At 42.6% G+C, this 27,819-nt stretch overlaps 1 protein-coding gene across 3 annotated transcripts; it reads right to left on the bottom strand.

Annotated features, from left to right (window-relative positions):
* Window positions 1–16,936: 16,936 nt before the first annotated feature.
* ALDH8A1 (aldehyde dehydrogenase 8 family member A1) lies at window positions 16,937–27,334 on the bottom strand. 3 transcript variants are annotated; one of them, XM_009281489.2, is made up of 7 exons: window positions 27,189–27,334; window positions 22,886–23,033; window positions 22,344–22,499; window positions 20,783–20,932; window positions 19,870–20,126; window positions 18,885–19,046; window positions 16,937–17,389 (listed from the first exon to the last, which is right to left on the bottom strand). In XM_009281489.2, the coding sequence occupies exons 1-7, from the start codon at window positions 27,324–27,326 to the stop codon at window positions 16,937–16,939; spliced, it is 1,464 nt and encodes a 487-aa protein (XP_009279764.1). In that variant the 5' UTR covers window positions 27,327–27,334. The 3 variants fall into 3 exon arrangements, with proteins under 3 accessions (XP_009279764.1, XP_009279765.1, XP_009279766.1); XM_009281490.2 differs by lacking the exon at window positions 18,885–19,046; XM_009281491.1 differs by lacking the exon at window positions 20,783–20,932 and having other exon boundaries at window positions 27,189–27,326.
* Between the last annotated feature and the right edge of the window lie 485 nt (window positions 27,335–27,819).

Genomic DNA, 27,819 nt, shown 5'->3' with positions numbered 1-27,819 from the left:
TACCTTGGCACCTGAGTAGTGTAGCAGGGTGGAAAAAAATATTAGCCAGGAGAAAAATAAGCTGATTTGATGCCCCTGCACCATGTTTGAAATCCACTGATGGAAGGTTTGGAGATCAGTACATCCTTCATATACCTCTGCTTAATAAACCAATTTCTCTGAGTTCTGTAGCTAACAGTTCCACACAACTTTCTTTTTTTAACTGGCTAATGTTGTACATGGTAAGTGTATTAATTAAAAATGGAACCAAAGGGCCTAGCTAAATCTTTGATCTTCTCTGTGCCCCAGTTTCCCCTGTCTGTAACACAGAGATCATATTTTTCTCTCCCCAGATGTCTGCTGGATAATTAGTTCATTATAATTTGTAGGGTGCTTTGCATATCTCCAAATTATTAAATTAGATCACAGCAGATATTCCAACCACCATTTTAGAAATTAATTCCTATTTATTGGACTTTTGATAGAATTCAGAAACTGGCTGGCAGATCTGGTTTTTCTTCCTAGATACACGCTGTCACCCAGCATGACTGCCCTTGCTGAAATCAGTTAACAAGTCTCCCAGCAGCCTCAGTGGGAATGGGATCAGCTCGCACTTTCTCACTTTGTCTCCAGGATGCCTGACTCCTACCGACACAACCAGCACCCTCCAACAGGTACCTTTACTTCTGCATTTGCATCACGTCCCGGGGGAAATCCCTTACCCATCACCTCCCAAAAAGCGGGGCTGCCCCTTCATACATCTGCAGGCAGCTTTCATTGCATACAGGAACATTTCAGTGTCCCTTCTATTTAGCATGAAGGGCAAGGTAGTCAGTACAACATTGGGTTTAAGGCAACTTACTTATTGGCAAGGACCAGCCTACCCTTGCTGGGTAGAAATCAACTCTGTTCAGAGGTAAAGGGGATGCAGTATGCCTAGTTGCACGGATGCCACAGAGCACCACGTGTAGCCGTGATTATATTTAACGCTCCATGTGCGGACACTCTTATCCCAGAAGTAACAAGGGCATTTTCTTGTTTAACCCACTTCTGAAGACGAATGTTGAATGTGAGTAAACTAAGCAGCAAGAAGACACACTCATAGGCCAGGAGATAAAAAGGGAAAGTCTATCAGGCTCAGCATGAAGACAAGACCAAGACGCAGTGAGACACACCTGAAGCTATGGATATCAAAAGCCCAGGCTCAAGGCATGAATGAATCGCCTTAAAACATTTGACCACACACGAGTAGCCTGCGTACTAGGAAACAGGTATTTGGAAGTGTGAGGCAATGGCCACTAATTCACCAAGGGTATCTGGGACGGTTTAATCACTTTCAACTGTCAATGTCTTTGACTCACGACAGCTTGACTTATCATGGGTGAAGCCATTCATATGTCCACAGCAAGGACAACTTCCACTGAATACTACAGTAATGCTCTTGCTCGAGTAGTGCAATAACTTCACTATTTCTCACATTATTTGGCAATTGTGCCCTATATTTCTACTCTAGCAAAGCTCCTTATTTTCCACTGTTTCTAAATATAATATAATTCTGAAATAAGCAAGCATTAACTTCAGGTTATTAACTTTGAATGCCAGATTAGGGTTTCCATTGCTTACTGCCACAACAGACTATTAAAGAGGCACTTCCACTCAGCTAAATTTAAGATTTTGTCTTCAGGCATAATAATATCTCTGAGAGTTGCTCGACTCTGATAAGATATTTAAGCATATACTTAGATTTAAGCATGCAAGTTGTCCTCTGAGGTCAGTCAGAATTTTGTTTAAAAATAAATCTGTGGATAACTCAGTATACAGACTTTTTTTCCCCCCAATACAATGTAGCTGCTATGGCAACAATCAGTAGCATAGAACTTGTGGTGAAAGGCAGTGTGTTTTGATTATTAAATGAAGATCCATGAAGACTGAACAGTGTTCATAAGTGCTACCTCACAGTGGATCCAAAAAGCCACTTTAACTCTGCTTAACTAAGCTAGCTCTGAAATAGGAACACATGGGTGGAAAATTCTTTTGGCTCTGCTACCTATTTTTGGACTTGTCAAAAACAGTTTCTCATAAAATCAATCGTATCACCTAGATTTTTCCTGTTTTCAGCTGATAAAACATTTATTGCTTTTCCCCACATCTTTCATATTGCTGTGTTTCTTCATGCACAGTAACTGAGCTTGCCTTACTTCAACCAAACTGTGTTTTGTAAAGCCTGATGTCTATGGTCCAATTCATAATGTTAGAGTCAGGTCTTATAAAACTGTAAACGTTATATACATTTCCACTTAAATGACACTAGTTTAAATCTCAGCATAGCCAGTGGAAGCTGAAAAAAAGAATATAATAGAATTATAATCTGCCACTAGAGGTGCCTGAACATTTTGACAGGCACAGGTTCACATCAATTTCAGGCAAATTTCCAAAGATTTGATGTTTCAAAGTATATCACATCTGGATCTGGTCTAATACCAATGTAAAACCTTAGGGACAAGTGTCCCTCACAGGAGGAAATTTCCTGCTAGCTTTTCAGTGCTTTGTCCTTTTGCTGTTCGGTATTTCAAACTTGCAGAGGCAAAGGTAAAGCAGACAGGAATAACTGTCCTGTTATTTTCATTTTTACCGTGTTAACATGGTAAAAAGCTGAGAACAAAGGTTTTGAATATCAGAACCAAAATCTGTTTCGAGAAGTTGGTGAGCTTCAGGTAACTACTTCTTTTAAATTCTTATTTATGTTTTTAAAACATTTTTGAAGTCTTTCCCTGTCTTTAACACTGGACACAGACCCCTGTGATAAAGATCAGTAGGCTCTGAGGTGGAAACCAGTATCTCCTCCTCGTCCAGAGGAACACTAGAGAATTACTTGCTGGGAAACCATCTCTGACAGGCACATGGGAAAGCCTCAGGAAAGCATTTGTCACAAACCCTGGGTCTCCTGCTCAAAACTAGGGAGGCCCTCCAGCCATACACCTTCCACACTTTTAAATGGTTATACAGGACCCAGTATGAGAACTTGATGTTCCTTTTTGTTTTGATATTAATCAGCTTTTGCAGAAGTAGCAGAACTGTTTCATCCATTCTCTTTTCAATTGATATAAACATTAGGTTTATACATATGTAACCAATCATTTTGTACTTCTAAAACTTAAATTACTACAAGACTGAAATATAACTTCATCGAGACTGAAAAAAACCTTATCAAAAGGAGGGAAAGAACTGAGAGAACTTTCCTAATATAAATGATCAGTCAGATAAGTTTTCTATAGCTATCAACAGCTTTGGTTCAAGAGGATTTTGCTTTGCAGTTCAACACTGCTAAAACACCCCACAAACTTAGTCCTCCTTGCCATGTGTTGCCAAAGAAGCTTATAACTATCAGAATATATGCTTGCTCTAGCAAAAATCATGAACACACACAACACTGCAAATGATTTTATTGGTAAAATTCTTTGTGGTGCTTGAGGGAAGAGATATCAAATGGTCTTAATTCTGCAGACTAAGGCAAACTGTTCCTCAAATAAACAGCAACCAGGCAGAATGGAAAATTCATTGCTTGGCTCAGAAGTCTGTGAACACTGAGAAGAAGAGGAGACCTCTGCGGACAGGGGGAGTTCCTCAGCCTCCTCCCATCCCATCCAAATCAATCAGCACTATAGCTCTACACACCCTTCAGGGCTGCTTTATATTTAGAACTTCATAAAGAATAAAAAATAGCAAATCATACATCCACTCTGCTGCGGGGAAACAAATGTGCTAGTCAACGGAAGATATAAATAATCACACGATGACACAACGCAACGCCTCATCCGGTGGCTGCAGTGCAAACTGCTGTCCACTGGCCAGCAGAGCTGCTGGATATACTCCATTAATCTCTTTTCCAAAGTGATGGATTCTTTTTTTGGGAACTAGCCCAGTTCACCGAGGAGTCATTTTTTCCCCCCATCAGCTGAGATCAGTCACCAGTAACTCATCACTTTTGATCCAGCCCGTGTTCTCCACTTGTAACTGAGACTTTCCAGCAACAATACTGCAGCTGGCCTGCAGGAAACACCTCCGAACTCCCTATTCATAGTCTGGGCAGGACAGAGGAAGGAGAGAGCAGGCAATCAGATACAGAGTGATAGGAAAAGTGTGATCTTCCTTTCCCTCGATAATGACACCATTTTCTCCCCTCGGCTTTAACCTTTTAAAAACATTCAAGAAGCCACGTGAAAACCGACAGCCCCATGCAATCTAGGCATAGTAACTCCAAATTTTTAGATGCAAAGCAAAATCCATAGTGCTGGGCATGGATAAATAGGCCAGAGAAAATGAATGCAACCACTCAGCTCCAGGGAAGAGCCAGTCTGGGTTCCTACTCCAACGACTGCAGGCATTTCTAGTAAAAACTGCTTTTGTGTTCCATTAGATAAATTGGACAGCTGTCCTGGAAGTAAAAAAACAAGAGTTTTGTGTACCCAGCTCTCCCACTCTGTCACATTTTACCTTTAGGGAACGTATGAAAAATAAAGCTTTATCATGGACATTCATGCCCCCCTCCCACCGAATTGCTGGTGAGGTTAGCACGAGGCAGAAGTAGTGATGCTTCTAGACACACACTTGAAAAGTTTGAGGGACCTGGAACATTTTGATGCTAAATGCAGAGAGGGTGGCAGATTTATGTGGTGGCTAAGCAGGGGCTTGGGAAGCTGCAACACGAGAAGTCACTAAGTAGCACTAAAGTCTTGCCTTGTCCGTCTAAAGCCTTTGGTAAATCTGGCCCTATAAGTCTACTCAGCTTCACAGGTGCTTGCAGACACAAGTGACTGTGTGAGGGCATTAAAACAGACTGCGGTGTATTTTTGTCCTGGTAGAATTCCTTCTGAACTACCCCAAGGAACGGGGTCAAACCAGTAACCAGTGTAAACCAATGAAGGTCTGCCCAGATGTACCAGCTGTGGATCAAACTCCTGTCACCCCAGATGGTGACTGGAGGTGTACAGGGACAGAATAAAAAAAAAATATGATGGGTTTATAGGGAGGGAACTGGAATATTTACTGCTTTCCAGCTGGCTTACAAGAAAAGAATGCTTGTATGGCAGGCTTGTGCTCTCAGGGAGCTCCTCAGTGGGGTGGAAAAAAATTGGGGACTTTGTTTACATGCCTAGTTGCTCCCTCTGACCCCTAATAGGAGCAAAAGCAGCATGAAATGAGGTCCAGGCTATTGTAGAGAATTGCCAGATAATGGGATTTAAGGACGAGTACATGTGTTTATATACACCCCTCAGCGGTTAACCACTGTATCGAGCAAAAGATATGCTGCAACTTCAGGGGTTAAAACAGATTCATTATCAGAAGGGAGACTACAAAGACCCTAGTGCAATCCTTCTGTGCAGGATGATTGGGGGGGCGGGGGAGTCTGTACACACACCTGCTTCTCCTCGCAGCAACAACATTTTTGTTGCACTTTCCCAGATACCTCAGAGCCAGCCATAAACGGCAGGGCCTTTTGTTAGCTGGGTTATTGGTTCAGTCCTGGATCAAGTTAGTGCCGTAGCTCAAAAGCTGGTGCTGCCCGATGCCTTTTTGATGAGCAGCACGAAGTGAATGAGTTGGATCCAACCCTCGGCAATACCACGGCTGCCGGCACCTTAGCTGGTGGTTTCTGTGCACGCTGAGAATGAGTTTCTTCTTTTCAGTCCGAACAGGGCAGAGCTGAGGTCCTACTGCAGAAGTTATTGCCTGACCTGCCTCCATTTGTGGAGGAGGAAATTTACGTCTCTTGGGCTATTAATTTCACCAGCATTTCTTCACAACTTCCCTACAGTTTCCTCAGAATCAGGGGCGGTGGAGGAACCAAGTCTAAATAACCACAATGCAAACATTTTACAGTAGAAAGAAAGCACCACCCTAAAAATAGCACAGAGCCATCATTTTAAATTACACAGAGCAAGAGCAATGCCCCTTTGGAAACTAATTTCAAGGTAATGAGAGTGTTTGTTGAAGAAAGAGTGTCTGACCCTGCCCATATTTCTGCTCCAGAATAGGTGGGGATGTGTCATGAATAGGTTGTTTCCACCCGGAGCCACTCCTCATTCCCGCACGGCAAGCCGTGCCTTGCCACCAAGGGACAAAGTGCAGCCGCCGCCGTGGCCGCTCCATACGAGCAGCTCACAGCCTTTTTATCACCGTGAACCTGAGGCAGGGAGCCGGCCGTGCCAAAAGGCAGAAATAGCAGCACTCCTTTTATCACCCAAGGCGGAGCATGTTTCACGCCGCACAATGCGGTGCCAAAAGGTCCATGGATAGGGTGGGGAGATTCCCCTCACCTTTTCACAGGGCTCATCACTTAGACTTGACGTTTACAAGAAGCGTAGGGAAAGGTTTCTCGTTTCCATGTGTGGCAATGTGACCCTAACCTCTCAGTTCAGGACGTGGTCTTTATAGAGATTAGACTGCACGGGACACATCCTGAGGAAAGGGTGCAGTGCCGCTCTGCATGACTGCTGTCTAAGAACATGAACTGTAGTAACCTTCTGGGGGGCTTGTGGAGGGAAAGGGGGAAAATGAGACAGCTGCTGACCTGGGATATACGGTCACCTTTAAACAATACTTTGGTCACACAGTCTAATGACTGTCTCTTTACCTTTGCCCCCATCCCACTCCAGGGAAGAATTGTAGCTCTAAGTGGAAAGTCAAGAGCTGGAGCTGCAGATTTAAACTGTGCTTGGCCAAACTTCCTATTGTGATGACCCGAAGCAAAGTAATGAGAACGGGCTGGTCTGAGCTCCACAGCCGTGCTCCCCCATCCAGAGCAGAGCTGCCCCTGGCAGTAGAGACACATCCATTTATGTTGGAAGAACAAAATGCAGCATTCAATGTCCTTCCCTAGGACTAGAGAGCGCTTTCCTTATTCACGCTTTTCCATTAACAAGTATGGACCAGTCCCCTACAGACAAATAAGAGTTACTCCCATTCCTGCTGTTTCAGATGTCAGGTGTTTTGTAAGGAGATCTGCAGGCTCTCCATTCAAAGTTAGACCTGTAGCTATTCAAAGCATGGCAAATTGTTCAGGGACACAGAGAAAAAGAAAACAGATTTCACATGAGGTTTGCAAAATCCTGGACAACTTCCAGTTTAGATAAGACAGCACAACCCTGATTTAGCATGCCTAATGCTTCTGCTCTGACCATGCAGGGCTTAGTCCGTGCATGATCACTCCTTTGAGTGATCACATTCCTTAAATTTAACCCAGAGAATAGCTAAGTAGACTGCACATGCGAAGAGAAATAATGCTGTGAGTTAATCACAAAAATGATCTGACTTAGCTTCAAGGAACAGAGCTTTTTCAAGAGCTGCCAAAATCTGAGAGCATCCCAATAGCAGTTCCATGTAGTGCAAGTCCAGCCCCTAATGGCTGCTTCCTTAAACCAAAATAGGTTAAGCTCCTACACTGCTAACGGCAGTGAAATCCAAATAAAAATTTAGTATTGCTCAGAATATTGCTGTAGACTTGTGCCTATGAATGAGAGTCAGCAGTTGCTTTTTTTCTTTGTTCAGGCACATGATTTGAGTGCTCCCAAAGACAAAAGTCAACAACACCTGTAAAACCTTTTTTATTTTTTTCTTTTCTGAGCTTCACCTGAGTGTAGTTCTCGCTTATATTCTGACTTCTTTACATCTATGAATTCTCTTGTGGTATAAATACCACCTACTGTTACTTTAAGTTTTCTTTATGATTTAGAGGTATATAAATGGATTTACAAGAGTCAACCTACAGTGAAATAAGAACTACCCAGACTGCCTGCCTGAATTAAAGCAGTCTGACCTCCCGGTAATGCGTACTGAAAGCTTTCATTCTTACTTTTCCTACCTCAGCTCTGCTCCAACTCATCCCTACGAGATACCCAGCAGCCAGAGTACACACCAGCCAACACCTTTTTCCTTGAGTTTCAGCAGTGAGCATTTTCCAGGATGCTTGGAGACCACATAAACCACATTACAACCGAAAGAAAGGAATAAGCAAGAAAATTTCATCCAGGAACCTTCTGCCTCCCCCCTCCAAAGCGAATTTCTTCTCTGGCAAGGTTATTCAAGCCCTTCAGAATATGACTGCGCAAGGACAAAAACACCCTCAACTCCCTTTGAAGAAAATATCTTGCAGGTATTAGAGTATATTCTGTACATAAATTGCCCCAGCAGCAAAATGAAAAATGCTTCACACTTCCACATCTAAGATGTGCAAAGAGGCTTAATTAGCTAAAGTTCATATACTGCTTTGAAGATGGGAAGACCTCTGAATGAAGTGCTAAGAAGAGATAACCAGAATCCATCTTTTCTGGTATAAAAAAAAAGCAGATTGATGTTGCACAGAAAATGTATGCCAGAAAAACTGTCCAATCATGGGATTATTCATCAAAGTTTTACTTGGAGCCTCAGGGATTGTTTAGATACTGGCATTTCCAAGCTGTATCTCAGTTGGAGATGTCATTTCACTACCTATTTTTGACAGGTGACTCAAATGAGACATTAGAGTAAATATTGCTGGAACACTATGACATTTTCTTCAACATTCAGGGCTCATGTTTTTGATGTTTAGAATACAGGAGATTTCTGACAGCTTCCTCAAAAAGTGATCTTTTTTGTGTCTGTCCAAGTACATAGCAGCCCAGCTAAAAATGCTGTTTCTGAAGCACAGTATGTTCATTAAATAATTCATATCACTGACTAACACTAATGAGAAATGATATCTAGGAGCAAAACAACAAGTGAATCTGAGTGCATGAAAGTTCATTTCCAAATATTAATTAGGAAGGAAAGAAAGATTAAGCATATTTAAAAATCAGACAGAAATGCACCTCTTGCTGAATTTTGTCCTTGGACAGAACATTATCGTCTTCACGTCCAAACTCCATAAACTGCAATAACCCAGCCAAACCTCAGGAAGAATGACTGGAGGAATGACTTTTCTCCGCCAGTGGTGAAAAGCCACATCTCTCAGGCGAAGAAGCATGAGGTGCTTTGGTAAATATTGTTCTAACCCCACTGGGGAAAAGTAGTATTGATCAGACCCTGGGAGGAAAAGAAAAGTGAGTCCTAGGCAGGATGACAGCAAAACCAGGACCAAACCATCAGCTGATGATCAAAAGTAGACATTGGTTTGTATCAGCTGAGAGGAACGTGACCTCCCCTGGACCCTTGTTCTTAAAATAAGGGAATTTTATTATTTAGATGAGTCTACGGTGTTAAGCACTACAAATAAATAGCAGGTTGTGCTGTAAAGAGCTCAGGAATCTGAAAAACTGTTTTTCTTTTAGACTGCTCATGGAAAGAAACTGAACAGGAAGGCAAGGTCTCAGACCAGAGTGAGATTTTCTTTGGACGCACATGGATCAATAGCTCAGCTTGCCCTTCTTACTGGAGCACCACACTATGGAAACTACCTATCTGAATAGTTATGCACATACACACATACACATATTTATTTTTTAAACACAAAGCAAAGGTTTCAAAACATATCACCAACAGAGGAAGCAGCCTGAAGCTCCTTGCAGGGGTCAACTGATTTAGAAGAATCTCACAGTGCTGTAACAGCAAATTTCTCTTTGAATCGCCAACAAACTCTTGTGCACATGGCTGTTGCAGGATGCCGGTTTTCACCTCTGTTCCATATGACTCAAAGCCACAAAGTCCAGAGACACATTGGATGATCAAAAAAACCCCTCCACACTATGCATTTGAAGAGGCAAAACTGGCAGCTCTGACAAAAAATGATTAATTGTAGGAATATAATTATGGGCTACAAAAGTATCGTTTCCATCCTCAAAAAGCTTAGTGCAGTTCTGGGAGCAGAACAGCACAGGAAGGAGGTGATTTCCTAATGAAACTTCTAAGACTATCTTATCATAGCTACTCAATGTCCTCTACATGGAAAACTGGCTCCGGTGTCTCCTTGGAAAAGGGTGACTGAAATGCAGCCATTAAGCAGGACTGAAATTATCTATTTTCAGCTAACAAGTACTCATGTGAAAACATGGATATTTTAGCACAAGAATCCCAAACAGAATCCCAGACTGACATTCTGCTATTTCCACCAACAAACATTTTGGCGTTCCTCCTGAAGACAAAAGCTTGCATTTTCAGCAGGTAAACACAGTTAATTCACTCAAGCCAAGTAAGTGTAAACAAATCCATTTTAAAAAATTAAGACAAGACTAGAAAATGTTCCTTTTTTTCTTCTTTTTTTAAAAAACCCTTGAAAGAAAATGCTATTTTACAGCTGCAGAAAAAGTGTCTTTTGCCTGACTTTTGTGTTGAGTCAGCCAATGTTCCTTTTTTTCTTCTTTTTTTTTTTAAAAAATCAACCCTTGAAAATGCTATTTTACAGCTGCAGAAAAAGTGTCTTTTGCCTGACTTTTGTGTTGAGTCAGCCAAACTTGAAGACAAACAAGAAATCCGAGGGTAAAGCCTCACTTTAATATGCACGGTTCCCAAAGGAGGAGAAAATTCAATTACTAAAATGGTAGCATAATCTTTTCATTATTATTTCAGGAGCTCAGAGTTAATTGGACAAGTTTAGCACTCTGTGAATGAATGTGTGTCCTTACTTCTCCACAATAAATAATCTATAATTACTTGCATTTCTCTGAAACCAGGAGATAGCTCTCATTAGCATTACTCTGAAAGAAGCCTTTTGCTCTTTTGGGGACTTATATAGGCCCCATCGTTATCGTATCTGAGCACTCCACAACACCTCTCATACACAGGGAAATGTTCTTATTTCATCTTGCACATAACTGTGCAAAGGCCCCGCATGCCTATGGTGAAATTGCACGAGTACTTATGCCTCAGTGTCGACCGCGGTTTAGCATCTGTCTCTCACCTACTCATCTCCCAGCAGGCTCCTTGGACCAGGCATCCCTGCCCTCACCTGAGCTGAACTGTGAGGTCCAGCACATCTTCCCAAAGCCCAGGACAAAGACTGAGTGGTCACAACCAGGTGAGAAACCTTGGCCTGATCCACCTGACAGGTCACAACTCTGCATCTCCCCCTTTCCGTAAAAAGCATGCTTTAAACCACAGGCCATAGCCCATTCAGGACACTTATGCTCTCTTCTGTGGGAGTATTTGTATCTTCTAGGAAATGATTAAGGACACCTGGTGCCAGAGGCAAACACTATAAGCCAGGTTGCGCCATGGTTAACTTACCCAACAGAGAGGACATCTGTCAGGTGTACTCTACCACCTCCTGTATTTCAGGAGACAAAACTTGCTCTTTGAAATACCAGCCCAGTAGTGTACATCTGCCCCTTCGGACTCATCACTGACCCCTGTAATTGCTTCCCTGCATCTGAACACACGTACACACACACCAGTTGTCTTAGTAAAGCAGGTGCTTCTGAAGCCAAAGGATGTCGCAACACGTGGTCCAAGGTCTAAGTCCCACACTAGAAGGACTTTTTTCAAAATTGGGAATCATTGTCCTCCCTTCACATCCTTTAAAAGACATCAGAAGTAGATGCACAACATGACAGTAATACTACATACAAAGGTAAAGATTATTTGCAATTTCAGCACACTTCTGCTTATCCTCTCCAGGATCATGCTGGCTCCCCCGCTAATTGCAATGACGTAGCAGAGCTCATGCTGAGTTCTACTCTGTTGGGCTGGTTTGGCTGAGCTGGTATTCTCATACTGATTGTGCTTTCCCTCATGATTTCCAAATCCTTTTCAACTGCTTCTTTTCAGGATGAAGCACCATATACATACAGTTTCTGGATGCATAACTAGCTTTCAGCTGCATTACCCAGTTATAATACTGCAGGATTTCCCTCTTTTTCTCATTATACACCACTCTTCATCTAGAGTACAAGTGTTACCAATAGGGATTTCATATATTCTAGAACAACAAAGTTAGTGCATTGAGGCCTCTTAAGTACAAGCATCATCCTCCAGGTGCAAAAACAAATGCTCGGAAAGGAGGGGAACAGAATTCAATGAAGAAAATGGCCCAGTCACCAGATTTCCTGCGACTGTTCTGGGTCTCCTCTATTCACTACATTTAGCTTTCTACAGCATACTTAACTACTAACTAGGGTGAAGTGTGGAACCCAGGTCTTCCTCCAGCCTAGGAAAATTTCATTCAATTTTCATTTTCCACTCTCTCACCACACAGAAAATCCATAGGCTTAATAAGAAGCCTGAAGTCAAGTACTCGGACACTTCAGATGGCATCCGTTCTAGAGCTGAGACAGGTGTTGAGCGAACATCCTTCCAGAGTGAGCAAAAACTGATACCTCAGCCCTGAGGACAAGCCTGACAGGAAAGTCCTCACAGTTCCCTCAGGATCCCACCACCCTTTTTTTTTTTTCTTTTTTTCTGTTGTTGTTGTTGTAAGAGGAAAGTCTTTGCAATAAGAGATCTGACTACCTGTGAAGCCGAATCTTAAGGTATAGCTTTCTGAAGTTTGGAAATTCAAAGCTAAGGTTTTAAAACTAGCCTAGCTTACATTCTAGTTCTGCACATTTAAGTTTAGTTAGGCATGCAACTTTCTTTGACCCAAAAAGTCAAGTCTGTTTTCATCCCTGGGAGTTTTACAAATACTTCTTGTTTTGCCTGAGTTACAAACGCTGTGGGAACAGGGATGTAGCTTGATTTGAATATAAACATTAGAACTGATGTGTCTCCACTCCGAAGTACGCCCAGAGTCTCCCTAAGCAAAGCTGCTTTCAAGCATTATACAATAGCTGGATACAGATAAAAACATGCTAAGAAAAGATCTGAAATAGAACAAAAATAACCCTATGCCAATTGAGAGCTGTAAAGTATGGCAAACCTATTACTACCTACCCATGTAAAGTAATCATCTCACGCCACTGAGATCATCTTCTGGTGTTAAACAGAACTGTACTCGCTCCATCTGTAAGAATTAACAGATGGAGCAACCCTTCAGGCTTTACGTAACAGTAGTCAAAAAAATCTTCACAACGGCCACATGATTTCATGCACAAGCCAGGGCAGTCTACAAAAAAAAAAAGCTTTGCTGCCGGGTTGGAAAATTCCAGGTCGCGTAGCCCAGAGCGCTCCACGAGAGCCGTCAGCCTGATGCCTTGGATCAGCCTGCCTCGTCCCCCAGGATATCCTCTTCGCTGCGCACTGGGACTGAGAGCAGAAAATCCAGCTGCAACAGGCACCTTCATCGTCTGCAGGAAAAAGTTCTTGGACTGCTTCGTCTGTAAGATGAGAGACAATTATCCACGCACATTGCTATACTAGAAGTCAGTCTGAATAAAGAAAATATGGAAAAGTTCATAGCATTTGGTATGTCGGAGAACTCAGTGTCCCCACAGACGGCCCCTGGTACAGGCAGGTAACCTCTCTCATGTCACCTGCTTCACGGCCACGAGCACCAGCAGCTGTCTTGTGGGCTAGGACCTGAGGCTGGAGGTGGGCATGTGAAATGCAAAAATTACCCATTACTACAGGCAGGAAAAGAAATCTCCCCACCAGGTAACACCCACCCAGCCACCCATGTGTATATATACATATGTGAATCTCTACTTATCTAAAAGGGCAAGAAATAGCAGAAAAAGCGATGCACTTGAACTGCACCTTAACTGGAAAAGGAAGGAGTCCATTACAGATGGAAAATGCAGAGAGGGACGATATTTTGTATCTTCATGTGGGCTCTCCCTCCTGCCCAAAATCATTAGCACTGGCAGACCTCCCTTACCTCTCTGAGGTGCTGGACACAGGGATCACCAAATGGGGCACCCCAAGAGTTCACCTCTGAGAAACTCTCAGAGGTATGCCGGACATGGAGCTGCCATCTCCATACCCCTCAAATGGAGGTCCTGCAGAGCTCTGTCCCCTCCCCACCTACTACTCCACCTCTCTACAGAATACCTTGGATATCTTGGGCCAGAAACACATAGATGACACACAGGCCTTTATCTCCTGTACATGAAATATATAGAGAAATCTCCCATCACATCTAACACCAAGCCAAAATCAACACCTGAAAGAAAATTCAGCTCATTAAAACTGAACCTAGACCAAATCCAGGTGGGGAAAGGAACCCATCCAAGTCTACTAATTGTGTAATATCCCATCTGCTGTTGCTAAAAATGCCTGCCCCCCCAAACTAATGAAGCATTTCATAGCTTTTGGGTTCTTTTGCTCTTTCAAACACGATTTGAAAAATAAATAAATAAATAAATAAATAGGCAGAATGAAACATGCACTGATATAGTTGTTCATCCCCCTCCCAGCAAAATGAGTGACTGGGGGATAAAAAAAACCAATGCAGGTGTTCTGCTGCCACCACATGGTCATGAATAGACCTAGGCAGAGTTTTAAAATAAAATGTTTGTGCTTCTTCAGAATACATCAATTCACTAAGCCTGCCATTTTTATGTATTTCCTTAACTCATCTCCAGTTGGGGGCACTTGTTCCAAACCCATCAGATGACCAGGTTCCCAGCCTGCCTGGTAGGTCTGCCCCGCAACCAGGTTGGATCCAAAGATTTCAAGGTTCGCCACACACTCGGGCCCCAGCTCTGGGGTACAAGCTATTTTCAAAAAGTCTTCTGAAAGAGAAAAATCAGCTTTTCAGCCAATTCAGGACACATGTATCAAATGCTCCTGGTAAGCAACTCACTCTGGAGTGGTATCTGGAAGGGGAGAGGTGGGATCCATCCCCTACTCTAAGACCTCTAGAGCAGTCCCTGGCATGACTCACACAAGGTGAGGATACCACCACCATTATTTATTCCAGTGACTCCTCTCACCAAAAAGCACTTAAAGAGAGAGAAAAGACTGCCTTTCTGCAGCCGTAATTTAAAACGCCCTGTTGGCATTTTTATTTTTGCTAAGAAAAGTGCAAATCCCAGCATTAGCTTGGCCAAACTCTGGAAGGAAAAAAAAAATCCTCTCTGGAAAATATACTCTTGAAAGGTACACTATGCAAAAACCTATCTTAATTAGAAATATCGAAATAAAAGTATGGATTAGTGTTCAAGGTCTAGAGACTCGTCTAGACTGTCTACATCAGTTTTACAAGGTATTACAGCCCTGCATATCATAGCTCCACACCCCTAAAAACATCATAAACGGCACAAAAAATAAAATTGCATTTTCTATTAACCCAAATCTCTTCTGTATTTTCTTTTTGGTGTGCAGAGGAGTAGCAGAGCCATTTGCTACTCCATTCTTTCACGTCTCATCAGTAATAATTTTTCATTAGTCTTTTTCTATTTTAGAGGTGTCTTTTTTTTCCCCAACAGCCCTGAAAAAGTATTCCAACAACTCATTAGCTCTTTTCAGAATACAGGCATTTATGAAACTCCATGCAGCTTTGTTTACTGTGAAATTCAGCTCAAAACTTGAAAAACAAATCATGAAGGGCTGCTGTAAAAATTCAATAGCAACAGAGCGATCTCAGGGAGTGGGGGGGGGAATGTGTATCCAACTTTATTTCTCTTTTTGTGGAATGTGAACAAGTTTGTGAGATACCTGATTAAAAAAAAGCCCTGTAAATGAATGAGGGAAAGTTGTTAGTGGTTTTACATTTTGGTGGCTAACATTTCCAACAGTTAGTTCTCTTAGGAGTCACTTCCAGTCTTTATTAATGAAGAATGACACTGTCTGTGATGTAGCCAAATCTTTGTGCGGGGATGTGAAAAACTGAGGCCTAAAAGTGACAAAAGGCTGTAATTTCAAAATGGAGAACAAGTCTTAGGATGATTCAGCTGCATACCATAAAACAGGTTATAATTAAAACGTTTATTGTCTCTGTGTATCATGAGAATTTCACAACCCCATGGTTTAATACCACTCAATAGATTAAAGATACTGCCTTAGGCATTTAGTGTGCTGCAGCATTAGTCCTTGTCTGGTACCAGTGAAGTGCAATATGGATTGGTATGTGGAACGTGCTGCTTATAGTGTGTCGTGGTTTAACCCCAGCCGGCAACTAAGCCCCACACAGCCACTCGCTCACTCCCCCGCAGTGGGACGGGGGAGACAATTGGAAGGGTAAAAGTGAGAAAACTCGTGGGTTGAGATAAAGACAGTTTAATAGGTAAAGCAAAAGCCGCACACGCAAGCAAAGCAAAACAAGGAATTCATTCACTGCTTCCCATGGGCAGGCAGGTGTTCAGCCATCTCCAGGAAAGCAGGGCTCCATCAAGCCTAACGGTTACTTGGGAAGACAAACACCATCACTCCAAACATCCCCCCTTCCTCCTTCTTCCCCCAGCTTTATATGCTGAGCATGACGTCATACGGTGTGGAATATCCCTTTGGTCTGTTGGGGTCAGCTGTCCCGGCTGTTTCCCCTCCCAACTTCTTGTGCACCCCCAGCCTACTCGCTGGTGGGGTGGGGGGAGAAGCAGAAAAGGCCTTGACTCTGTGTAAACCCTGCTTAGCAATAACGAAAACATCCCTGTGTTATCAACACTGTTTCCAGCACAAATCCAAAGCACAGCCCCATATTAGCTACTATAAAGAAAATTAACTCTACCCCAGCCAAAACCAGCACATAGTGGAAACGGGCTGATTTTTTTTTTTTTTTTTTTGTACAGTATCAGCCTCACAACATGCTTGCCACTTTGTCCCTCAAGGTAATTCACCAACCATAGGTACAGTCATGTATCATCCTTTCTCCAGTCTGCCTTAGAGGGAGAGATTTTTGAGACAGGAATACTCAAAAAGCTTTAGCATCCATAAGATAAGTAAGTCATCTGGCTTGGGCTGGGTTGATTGTGGAGTCCACGCTGATCTTTCTCATTTAACATGAAAGGCTGAATTCAACATTAGCATTTGGGATGACTGTTTTCAGCTGTCATTGATATTACTTGACCAAAGTTCAAAAGATGGCCACAATAGCAGCCTGTGTTCCAGAAAGCCATTTATGGTAACTCAAATTACTGTCATTTATTTTACCCCAAAATACTTCTGTTGACATATGTCAGTGCTTTATTGTGATGGTTTTGACCTCAGTGAAGAACTCGTAGGAATCCTTTGCTCCCTCCCTTCCTATGCCTGAGGCTTTCATCCCACCAAATGGCAAGTTCAGATCTCTAACAAGCCAGCAGTTGGTCCACACCAATCCAGCCTGTAGTCTTTGTGCCACCCGATGAACACGTCCCACATTGCTGGACCACACAGTGGCTGCCAAGCCGTATTTCACACTGTTGGCTCTTTTGATCACTTCTTCTTCTGTATCAAATGCTACCACACATGTCACAGGACCAAAGATCTCTTCTTGCATGCAACAAGATTCATCCTTGACTTCGGCAATAACTGTGGGCAACATGAAATAGCCTTTCTGGTTGCCAGCTGGGAGAGTCAAGGAATCCACTCCCTCTCCGCAGAGGACTCTGGCTCCTTCAGCTTGGGCTTTCTTCACATAGCTCCTTACCTGGGGAAGCAGCAGGAAAACGTCACTGCTAAAGGACACCAAATCCTGAGGGTCCACCTCTCCAGTCTGGGCACATCAACAGGAGCCCCTGAATATCTCCAACTGGATCACGCTGCCTTTACTTCCCTCCTAAAAACAGAGGTCATTCCCTAGCTTTTGTTGTTATGTTTCTGTAAAAGTAAGGCTGGGTATTTCTTGCTGTAAAACAATCTCTCTCTCTCCAAACACTTACTAGCCTAGCAGGCAACACCACTGGCCCTCCTCGCTAAGTGTTCTCAAAAGGGTAGGGCCCCTGGTGAAAACACAAGTGGTCCCAGAGCCTCCCTCCCTTCTTCCAAGAGCTTCGGCAGTTTGCCACGTATTCCATGCCACGGTTCACTCATTTACTGGAAGTAATATTTTCCTACTTCACAGGCAGGCTTGTTAAATGTTTACGTGCCACTAGGATGATGAAGCCATGAATGCTACAGAAAATCTCATCAATAAATAATTAAAGCTGTTTCCATGGCTGCTGCTATCATATGCTACCTTGAACACATAGAACATGCTATTGATCTACTTCTGCTGTTCTGAAATCATTGCCTGGTTTCTCTCCCCACAGAAACACCAGAGATACCACCGGGCTTCTTTCTCTTTTTCTTCTTTTAACCACCTTGGTAGGTTAGACTCGGAAGTCCTCAGTGGTGCCACAGACTGAGGACCTCAGGAAGTGGGTGTTTCTGCCACTCTACTTCTGAACAGGCCTGGAGAACCTGCTGAGGCGTCAGGAAGCATGACAAAGGCTTGGCTTTCTCTCTCACTCTGCGGTTTTCGGTCTGCTTCTTGCTTATGCTGATTGTGTCAGATAGTTTTGGGATGTGAGCATCTGCTCTCCTGAACTCTGTCTGACACTGTAAAAATTCATTTCATATAAGCCACTAAAGCAGACTGTGTTTAACTGTGCACCATCTCAGCTTCCCTCTACACATACACAATTCCAAATTACTGCAAGCAGTCCTAGGAAACTGTGTCTTGTACTCCCCAGAATTTGCCAAAGAGTGATATAAAAATAAAACTTTTACCTTGTTAGCACTTGTTTACATAAAACTTTTACCTTGTTAGCTACTTGTTTACCTTGTTAACTAGGCAAATAAGCGATCTCAGCAAATGCAATATTAAAATCCATGAGAATGTTGCTGAACTCTAAGATTGGTTGGTATAAATTCAGGATTTAGATTTACGCATTTTGAATTATTTCACTTCAAATGGGAAAAAAAAAATTGTTTGTCATTTTAAATTAGTTTCCCCATGGAGCTGATTTTTCTGGAGTAACCACATGATCCCAGGCCACAGGCAACAGAAACTTTATCAAAAAGATATCTTATAATGGCTTTGAATTATCATCCCTCAGAGCTAATCTTGGAGACGACATGGTCCTTTCCATACACCTCTGAAATCACCTTTCATAGCCCTCTAAAAGATGAGATGAGATCATATAAACTCCATGTAACAACACCTTTTCCAGATGCTCTTCACTTATTAGTGCTCCCACGTCGACTGTAGGATCTGAGGGGTTCCCAACCTTCCACTTCTTAGCCTCTGCCACAAACCTCTTCAAAAACTCACTGTATATGCCCCTCTGAACAAAGATCCTGGAGGTGCAGAGACAGATCTCACCCTAACAAAAAGAAACACACAAGAAAAACAACAATATTAGTTCATATTACATTGTACTATTGACGAGTATTTAGAGTCACATGCCAGAATGAGACTTGTGTCCCTGCGTCCTCAGGAGTGCATACTATATTCTCCAACACTGCAAAGTAGGATTTTTCCCAGATTAAAAAAGAAAAGAGAAGAAAAAGACAAAACAGCAATAACAGGATTGTACAGTCACTTACTAATGCAAATAAATTTGATTTCTCATTGATTACATGTTGTCTTCTCCAACATTTTTCATAGGAAATGTGATTTCCAATTCTGAATGATCTCTGTCTTCATTTCTTGATTATTCCTTTCTGACACCAAGCTATTTTTCTGAACATTTGCCCTGATGCAGTTGCATGCCTTTGGTGATCTCTCCTGAGGGTGATGATGAGGGAAGAGGAACATTGATAGACTTTTGGGGTGAGTCTCCCAATTTAATTCCAGCAAATTAGCAAGCTTCCCACTTACTTGCAGGGTGGGATTTAAAAACAGCTGCTTTCTGGAAGGATAAGCAATATATCTATTTTGAGAGGGATAATGATACCTTGTTATTTTCTGATGGAGAGTACTAGGAAGAGCCCGTTATTATTTTGTTTCCCTGCTTGTGGAATAATGAAAAATTTTTCATATTTTTCTATTTACAGTTTGCCTACAACACAGAATCTTGAAACAGACGTTGAGAATTTAGGATTTGGATCCAAAGGTATGTACACGTGCCTGCGCACACACACTCTCAGACACATGCACACCTCCTGCTGCAAACAGGGTTTATACGCTACAGAGGTGGAAGGCACCTGGTTGGCAAAGCTGGACCTCAGGGTCATGGGGATGCACTGGGTCAAGTCGGCATCGTCAAAGATGATCGCGGGGTTTTTGCCTCCCAGTTCCAGCGAAAGCCGTTTGCAGTGTGGAGCACTTTTCTCTGTGATCCGCTGGGCCGTCAGTGTGCTTCCCGTGAAGGAGATCAGAGGCACGTCGGGATGGCAAACGAGGGCTTCTCCCGCCTTGGCGCCCGTTCCAAACACCACGTTCACCACCCCGTGGGGTACTCCTGATGGGAAGAAAGGCACACAGTCATCGTACCCTTTCCCTTGCTCTGCAGGTTTCATGTCACTGTGTTTCGTCTCTGAACTTAGAAAATTACCAGTAGCTCTAGGGTGACAGACTGACACTTAACTTGCGTAGTAGCTGAAATGCATGATGTTTAATAACTCTGGGGGTCATGGGTTAAAAGAGAAAACCAATTCCACTGATCAGTCAAGCTTGCCTGACCTCCATCATCAGAGACTTCAGCTGTCAATCATCCAGGGAAGAAGCAGTTGCCCTCCCAGTTTTTCTTAATAGTGCACCAAATACAGCCACAACACAGCCACCAAGAGCTGATTCTCACTCTCTTATACCCTCATGGTTCCTCTGCTGGGACTACAGACTTAGGACACCCTTAAGTGGAGTGCAGGAGGGGGAAAGGAGGCACAGGAAGACTTTTCATGAGACGACAGTGGAAAAAACTGGGCAATAGCTGGGGTGGGGCGATGGGATAGTATGAGGACAGGGAGAGCTTTTTGTTCTCCAGTGCAACATTCAGCTGCAGCAAACAGTATTTCCCAAATTCTTTGAGCGCTTTCTGATTTCTGCCACAAAAAAAATGGTGCACACAGGCAAGCATTCCCACCCCATTCCCCCTCCCTGGCACGCTACGGGACTTACCTGCTTTCTCCAAGAGTTTGCACATCATCCAAGCCGTGACAGATGTCATCTCACTTGGCTTGGCAACCACAGTATTTCCACATGCAATGGCAGGAGCTATTTTCCAGGTCAACAAATATAGTGGCAAATTCCAGGGACTGATTAAACCAGCTACAAAGCAAACCCACAAAAGACAGGTGTTCAGTCTGCTGGAAGACAAAACTCGATTCTCTAACCTCAAGCAGTTATACACCAATTCAGATTTATGAAGGGAATTTGGCTATGACTTTTATTTCCAGACAACTGTACAACAAATTTGCAGCTAGAAACATTTCTCAGAGGCAGATAATTTTAAAATATTTGTGCAAATTATCCTAAGGGTGATCAGCCAAATTCTCTGAATAAGTTTTGCTGAATCTTCAGGGCAGAATCTTATATTCACAGCAGCTTTTCACTGTTTTCTAGGAACGTTAATGCAAGGTTAGCCATAAAAACTATGCACATCAACTGGTCTGTAGTAATATTCCCTGTTAGCCAACAGCAAGTTAAGGTAATGTGTGTTAGCTCAGATCACTCTTGCTTTCTCTTGCTCTTTAGAGCTCTTTTTTTTCCCCCCCCCCAATTTTAATACAAGAAAGAGCATGCATAACATACAGTGCATATTTTCCTGATAAATTTTAGCCTATCTTCTGAGTGCCAAAGTTTATCACTGTACAAACTGCTGTTTCCACAAATTGCTGAATGAACAGATTTTTTTCAGTAATTGCCTTTGGGTATACTTTCACCTTACATATTTATAGGAAACTGAAAAACAGTCTGTAATTGTTAGGTGTGATTGCTCACAGAAGCCACAAGATTTCTCACTGTTTCACGGAGCAGATGCAGCGGTGACTTTTCCTTATGAGAGTAACTTTACCAGAAGTACTCATGTTCTCCACTGCTCACAAAAACTTTTAAACAGGTCCTCTAGGTTAGCCAATTTTATTTTTTAAATAATTCAAGTGTGAATGTGGAACATCCATATGTATTTAGATAAAACACCTAATAATGGAATCGTTACGACTCCATTACTCGTCAGCGCAGCACAGCCACTTTATTTCTGAAGCATTAGCAGCATCTAGTGGCTGAGTTCAGCAATTCCCCAGCTAAAAGGGGTTTAGCCACCCGTGTGCGTTCCAGTCACAGGCTGAAATGTCACGCTGCAAGCTGCTGCTGCTCCCCCAAAGGCGAGGAGGATCCAGCTCTCCCGGCAGGAGCTGCAGCTCACCGCTTCTGAATGCCTCACTGATCCACAGCAGTAACACACACTTACCCACGCAGACACACGCGTACAAAACACGAGATATTTTGAGGGTGAGAGCTACCAGGTTAAAACAGGTGCTTTTTAAAGCACGTAAGCATTCTTTTTACCATGAAGTAGCATAACTGATTTTATATAAAGTTGCTCATGCTTTAGCAGACTAGTCGTGTTTAGCACATGATCCAGAGACACTAAATGCTTTTGAAAAATCCTTTTTCTTTGTTGAGCCACTGCTGAGGCAGACACTCTGTCAAGCTTTTCAGCATTTCAGGAGCACCATACCAACTCCCACAGGTGCCCTCGAGGTGTAATGCACGCAGCCCATGGTTGCCATCTCAGTGCACTCTGTTGTTTGATGAAGGATGGAAGAGGCAAAGAATCGGAAGTTGTACACAGCCCGAGGGATGTCCACTGTTCGAGCAAACGTAATAGTTTTTCCTGAAACAAAAACAAGCACATTGCTGTGTTATCATGGGCAGAAACAGTGCTTTAAACTCTGCTCTGAAAGCTGATTTGCATGTTTTTTGGGAAATGTCTTTTGTCCTGTGCTCAAGTAATCCCCAGCACAGTGCAACCATAGTCAATGACAACAGCTCCCCTGTACTATTGCATTCCAAATATCTAACAACTGAAGTCAAAGTCAGCAATTCTGAAAAGCAAGAATGCCCCAGGAATCCAAAATCAGTGACTTCTGCAAAGTTCATGCACATCAACTCCGATTTGCTCCAACAGTTCATACCATACTAAAAATTTGGACCATATCCTCCATTTCAATATTCAGCAAGACACACTATATTTTGGAGGTCTACAGTTCCAAATTTTACCCTGATCCTTTGACTCTGCTTGTGCAAATGCTTCCAAGTCATGTTCAATCAGGTCTGCCAATTTGTTCAGGATCCGAGATCTTTCCAATGGACTTTTTGAGGACCAAATTGAGAAGGCATCTTTGGCAGCTTTGACAGCAGCTTCCACCTAAAAAAGCAAAAGAGGGATGGTGAATGTTAATGAAAGGCCTTAGAAAGAATATCAAACAATCAGCAGATTAATTCATATTTGAGAAGCTAATAATCCAGATCACGTTGGGAAGACTGCATCTCTTCAGAGTTGTGACTATTGATAGCTTCTCCATTTTCCTCTCCTCAGGACACTATCCCATAACTCAAGAAGTGTTATTGAAATAGAGTATCTAGAAAAGAAACTGTCACTGTAACTCTTGCTTTTCTCTAAATTCCAGCGATTTGTGGGCAACCCTCCAGGCCTGGAGGAAATGCCAGACCGGTCAAGTGGCACCAGCAAGGGCTGAACCCATGCAGAACCTTGTTTCTCATGGGGGAAAGTGCAAGAATCTCCCAGAGCAAATGCAGCCTCAGTCTAAATGTCTACAGTCCTTGCAACACAGGACTTCAGCCACACCGGGCAATGATGAAAGTAAGAGGTTGGGGAAGGAACAGACTGTATGCCCTGCTAGCCTTTGATTTCCTCTTCCCTTTCCCCTGGCTGGTTCAAGCAAGGACTAAGAATATGTTTACAGAATAGACAGAGAAAATTTTTAATCTTACCTGATCACAGCTAGAAACTCATTAACGCCCTCACAGAAAAAAACAAAACAAAAAGAGCAGCTCCTTTCTAAACTCTTGGGGTTTAGTCAGTTCTCTCATCAGATACCTAATGAAGTCTACAGATATGAAAGATCATTATATGTATTTATCTAGATGCATACCAGTCTTGTCAGTATTTTGCCCGAGATGTATGTAACTGCTGCATGGACCTTTCTGAATAGTGGCAGATTACCAGCATTACCAGATTACCAGCACTCTTCTGAAGCAGACTAGGCTTCAAAGGATTAAAATTCACCAGAAAGCTCTCTCTCCCATCAATCATTCCCCTGGGCTCTAAAATGGAAGTTACCTGCATCTACTGATTTATAAGCAGTTCCTTCTTGATGTTTACCAGTCTTATCAGATTACTAAAGATGGTTACCAACATCCATCCATATTTTAATTAACTGCCCTATTTCCTGATTTTTGCTTCGTGTCTATCACTTCTTTATTGCTTCCAATGTCTAATATACACATCAAGGTGGGCTTTTAGCCAAAGCTGTCTTAGCTGGTTTCCCATGATTTTTGCTCATAAATTTCTTCAGCTCTTGGAAATCTGCCAAAGTCAATGACTAGGAGGATGCTGATGTAATATTAATCAGATCATTCTGACCTCTCCTAATGTTGCCATATTGCTGGTTCCCGTGCAGTCACTGAAGGCTCCTTTCCACCAATTCCACAAAACTGAGTTCCAAATTTGTTCCTTCACATCATGATGGGTGTTATAAAAACCATCACAAAATAATTTATGGACACTCCAATGCTGTTTTACTAACGAGGGCACAATAGGTGAAAAACCTTCCCCTCCATGCTCATCAGAATTTATGGTCTCCCTAAAAGTAAGGACCAGAGTTTGAGGGCCAGAACGATACTGGGACAGAAGCCAAGGTGGGAAATAAACCAACTCGCACAAGGTCACACAGACCACTGGCCAAGCTCAGAAACCTAGACTCTACTCTTTCGACTGTAGTTTGACAACCTACTGCTCAGGTGCCGACGGCGGCAAGCTGTCAGCCACCAAACAGCTGGAGCAGGGCCAAAGCAGGCCTGGGAAAGGGGAACTGCAGCTTCTTGAGTGAGCCAGGTGTGGATGGCACACTACCCTGAAAAGGTTCACCCTCTGTGAAACCATACCACCTTTACTAATTAACTTGTTCTTCCACCCTCCCATCATTAGGTGCCATTGTGGTGCTGCTTCTCATCTGTCCTCTCCTCTGTGGCATTTTCCACCAGGTGCTGCATGCTTCAAGAGAGGGCTGATGTGAAGTTAAGGCTATCTACATTTTTAACCCTCCAGAGGGTTTAGAAGAAGGAAGAAGATGTTGCATTTTCACAGACAGCAGATGAGGAAATTAGCAAAGGAAGGAATGAATTGGCAGTAGATTGATCTAAAAAAAAGGAGGAGGAAAAGAAGGAGAGAGATTTGTACAGAAGAAGAGAGCATACAAAGGTTAAGCAGTTACTTAGTTTGACTAGCAAAAAGCAAAGAAAGTTGAGCCACAGAGAAAACATGTATAAGAATTCAACTATGAACTCATGTGTCTGAAACACTTCCTTCTGCTTTCCCCTTCTGCGTAAGACAGACACAGAGAAAGAACACACAGTCCAGGCCTGTCATAAAAGGTTGATACCAAGATACCCAAAACTGCCCTAGGACATGATGTTTGCTTTCCCAGGGGATGATGCACAGGAGCAAGGTTCTTTAAAGAGAGATTTTTTTTTTACGGAGATATTTGCCAGGACTAATTAGCCCTCAGCAGCCTGTCTTTCGGAGATACAGGGCACCTGTTCAGCTTGCTTTGGTGCTGCTATTTGGAATTTAAGACATCTAGCTGGGGAACAAATTAACCCCTGGAAAAAAAACATTTGGTGTTTTTGGTGGAAACTGGCTGAAATGGCCACTGCAGCTGACCTGGTGTTAAATTCCAGGGTCAGCAACAGATTCGCTCTCTGTCTCCATTCTGCCTTCTAACCTTCCACTAAAATTAACCAAGAAAAAAATCCAACTGGACATTGAGCCTTGTTAGAAACCAGCGTCCCGAGTTCTTTGTTGAACCTGGGTCTAGATGCTTATTTTGATATCTCTAGATACCCTCTAAGTAGTACGTGATTGCATTTTCCCCTGCAGCATATTCCATCAGTCACCAGCGGATGCCAGCTCTGCAGAGCCCAACCTTCTTGTATAGTTGTCTAAAGGCAGGAGTAAAGCACTCAATGACTTTACAGGTGTTTAAACCGGGTTCCTGCTGCTACACACAACCACTAACTCAGAAAGCTGAAAGAGAAAAGCCATTGCTCTTTACTATATTTGAACTATACCTCCAGAATGGCCAGCAGCCTACTTGTGTTAGGCTGTTCTGGAATTCTCACATCTCTCTCATTTTAATGATTTTGCAAATGAATGAACAGGAAGATTTGCATCTGCACATCGAAGAGAAGTCTTTTCAGGCACAACTAGGGTTGGAATGAACTTACACAGATGTATTCTAGCAAACCCAACCTGTTACTCTTTAACCCTTGGTCATGAGCACCTAGCAAATATTTACCCTGTTGAAATTACAGTGCAAAGGTTTCTGCTGAGAGAAGCAAAGAGAAAAGATGTCAACAGGATAGAAATGCAAGTGAAGGGAACAGCTACACACAGTAGCAGTTTGTTTTAAAAAAAGTTTTGAAAATACTGTACACTACTTGTCAATATTTTCCAAGCCCTTTGCGTTATCCAAGCTTTTCCAGTCATTTCTCTTCAGTAAATCTGAAGTATTATGTTGGACACACACTTGTAGGTCCCTTATATAGTAGCATCAATGAAACTGCAGCTCCCCAGATGAATGTTACTTTGCCCATCCACCCCTGAACACGTATAAGGTACCAGGAAACATTCATCCCACTAGAGAGCACAGGACTAGGAAACATTACACTGATGCAGAGGACAGGCTACGTTATAAGGAAACGTACACTCATCGCAGCCACTTCATCACCTCCACTTAATATCCAACTGCTAATACCAAAACCAGAGAGGTTTGGAAGCTTTTTACCATCTTCAGGGAAGAGTCAGCAAGCCAAGTATCCTTTTAAATAACAACTGCAAATCATCAAGACACTAAGGGAGAACACATTTAGTTGTATACGGTGCCTCTAAATTTATTTACAGAGGAGATCAATAAACCTTTTTCTCTCTTACAGACTGTTTATATTTAGAGCCAGTCTGAGCATTATTGTTAACTCATGTACAAGACATCTCCCATGTGAGCTGAAGGAGCTCCACTGAAGTTACTGAAGATTTGCTGATTTACACCAGCCTAGGATCCAGCCTGTAACTTTCTAACAGCAAAATGTAAAAAAAAAAAACAACAGTATTCGCTGCCACAGCAATAGATTACACAGCACTACAATATAATCAAGAACTTACTCATTTAAGCATTAAAGTCTTCAGCATTTTTCTGTTCTCTCACCTTCAGCCTCTCCCACTCAAAATATTAATGTTATGTGCATTTAACGTTTTCACTTTGTACATTTGGATAGTACTCACCTCTTCTTTGCCACTGTCTGGCACCCTGCAATAGACATCTCCGGTGGATGGATTATAGGAGTCTATATAGGAGGAACAAGTAACAAATTTGCCACCTATAAAGTTTTCCAGCACTAAGAGAGCCTTTGAGTGAGCCATCGTTAGCCACTTGCTTCATCTGTGATTTATTTCTACGAGGCATCAATTTAGATTAGTAGGTCTGTATGTATTTTCACAGCGAGGCTGAACTCCTCCCCCTCTTTCTCTGTCTTCCCTGCACCGCTTGCTCACAAGTGGGAATGAACCCTGGTAACAACAGCAGGAAAGAGGAAAGGGGGAAAAATTACTATTTCTGTGACACCTGGTTCTTTTCTAGGAGTTGAAGCAGGGAGGCAGGATCAGCTTAGTTGCTAGAAAACAGCCCCTCTCTGTCTATAGGAAATAAAGTACTGAAGAAGGGGAGAAAAAGAATGGTTTGACAGGGAAATTTCTCCCTATACCAGTTTTTCAAGCTACAGTCTGAAGACATTTTGCAACAACTTTACAAAATAATTTAAGACCCAAACACCTAGCCAGGGACCTGCTCCTTACCGTCAGCAGACACAGAGAAAAGACACTTGGACTAGCATGTCTGCAGCTCATGTTCACTCCT

Source organism: Aptenodytes forsteri, unplaced genomic scaffold (genome assembly GCF_000699145.1).
Source record: "Aptenodytes forsteri isolate BGI_AS27 unplaced genomic scaffold, ASM69914v1 Scaffold82, whole genome shotgun sequence".
Lineage (NCBI taxonomy): Eukaryota > Metazoa > Chordata > Aves > Sphenisciformes > Spheniscidae > Aptenodytes > Aptenodytes forsteri.
This window is presented reverse-complemented; position numbering and strand designations above follow the sequence as displayed.

Excerpts from the sequence above, each read along its gene's own strand:
- ALDH8A1 (XM_009281489.2), bottom strand. The coding sequence starts at position 27,326 with ATGGCTCACTCAAAGGCTCTCTTAGTGCTGGAAAACTTTATAGGTGGC. Across the intron at positions 23,034-27,188 it reads CAGACAGTGGCAAAGAAGAG|GTGGAAGCTGCTGTCAAAGC; the intron begins GTGAGTACTATC and ends TTGCTTTTTTAG. Across the intron at positions 20,127-20,782 it reads CAAACTCTTGGAGAAAGCAG|GAGTACCCCACGGGGTGGTG; the intron begins GTAAGTCCCGTA and ends TCTTCCCATCAG.